This window comes from Monopterus albus, unplaced genomic scaffold, assembly GCF_001952655.1.
Source record: "Monopterus albus unplaced genomic scaffold, M_albus_1.0 scaffold522.1, whole genome shotgun sequence".
NCBI classification, from domain to species: domain Eukaryota; kingdom Metazoa; phylum Chordata; class Actinopteri; order Synbranchiformes; family Synbranchidae; genus Monopterus; species Monopterus albus.
In genome coordinates, this window is record NW_018128402.1 from 39,525 (window position 1) to 41,156 (window position 1,632).

At 39.4% G+C, this 1,632-nt stretch overlaps 1 protein-coding gene across 1 annotated transcript; it reads left to right on the top strand.

Moving 5' to 3' along the window:
- Nucleotides 1–355: 355 nt before the first annotated feature.
- On the top strand, nucleotides 356–1,305 carry LOC109952946 (olfactory receptor 6K3-like). Its single transcript, XM_020588269.1, has one exon. It carries the CDS (start codon nucleotides 356–358, stop codon nucleotides 1,283–1,285), a length of 930 nt encoding a protein of 309 aa, XP_020443925.1. The 3' UTR covers nucleotides 1,286–1,305.
- The last annotated feature ends 327 nt before the right edge of the window (nucleotides 1,306–1,632 follow it).

The window sequence follows — 1,632 nt, forward strand, 5'->3', positions numbered from 1 at the left end:
TTGGGAAATGGGCATATAGGCACTGGATGTTGAATATCAGATTTTACACGAGAGCATTCTTAACTGTGATGTGTTCTGCACTCTTTACTCCAATACTCTTAGGAATATTGAACAGTTCTGAGAATTTTCATACTGGATGTGAATTTAGTACATGCTAGTCATGTAATTTTTCAGTGTATCCCCTTTAATCACATGGCATTTGGTTTGTAGCTTATGAGGCATGGAAGAATACAGGCTTATATTCTTTATATGTTGGATTTAAATTTTTGACATGGAAAATTTTTACTTCTCATTCTGTTTTCTTTTCATCTGCCCTTTTAAAATCACATCTGTCTCAGCTTGCAACTGTGCAAACATGACGAGCAACAACAGCGTGACTCCCTCCTATTTTCAGTTCACTGTGTTTGCAGACTATGGGCTCCTCAGATATCTTTTCTTCAGCCTGTCTCTGTTGATCTACATGACTATAATCTCTGCTAATCTTGTCATTGTTCTGTCAGTCTGCCTGGAGAACTCTCTGCATCAGCCCATGTATATTTTCATCTGCTCTCTGTGTTTAAACTCTCTGTACGGCTCGACCGGCTTCTTCCCCAGGTTCCTGATGGACCTTCTGTCCGACACTCATTTCATCTCACGTCCACTCTGTTTTATTCAGATGTATGTTATTAATACTTACGCAGGACATGAGTTGACTCTCCTCACAGTCATGGCCTATGACAGGTTTGTTGCTATTTGCCAGCCTTTACACTATCACAGTAAAATGACATTTAGGACAGTGCTGCTTCTTTTGATTTTTGCTGTGCTGTACCCTGCATTTCTTTTAAGCTTCCTTTTTTATCTGGCCAGCAGTTTGCCTTTGTGTGGAAATCAACTGCCCAGGATTTTTTGTGCCAGCTTCTCTGTAGTTCAGCTCTCCTGTGTGGACACAACTGTGATCCGCATATCAAGCGAGTGTCTTGCTGTGATATTAGTCTTCATCCCCCTGTTCTTTGTCCTGTACACCTACCTGCGCATTCTGCTTGTTTGCAAGAGAAGTTCATTCGAATTCAGAGGAAAGGCCTTTCAGACCTGCATGCCTCACATAGTGACCTTTGGAAACTTTTGCATATGTCTATTTTGTGAGGTTTCACTGAGTGGATATAAAACTGATGAGGGAAATACATTTGTCACTATTGTTTTATCTCTGGAGTTTCTGATCATTCCTCCCATCATGAACCCTCTGGTGTATGGCCTGAGTCTGCCTCAGATCAAAGGAGTGATTTTCAGATATGTGAAGATTCACTAAACAATTCCTGCAGCAAACCAAAAGGCCCAACATGCACAGATTAGTGGCTAATGAAGCCTTATATCTATGTTAGTCACCCAATGTGTTTCTTGAATATTCTACAGTAACTCCCATGTTTCTGTTTTCCAATATACAGTGGTTACGGAAAGTATTCAGACCCCCTTAAATTTTTCACTCTTTGTTATATTGCAGCCATATGCTAAAATCATTTAAGTTCATTTTTTCCTCATTAATGTACACACAGCACCCCATATTGACAGAAAAACACATTTTTTGACATTTTTGCAGATTTATTAAAAAAGAAAAACTGAAATATCACATGGTCATAAGTATTCAGACCCTTTGCT

Bases quoted from the DNA above. Each gene is read 5' to 3' on its own strand.
- LOC109952946 (XM_020588269.1), top strand. From the start codon at position 356: ATGACGAGCAACAACAGCGTGACTCCCTCCTATTTTCAGTTCACTGTG.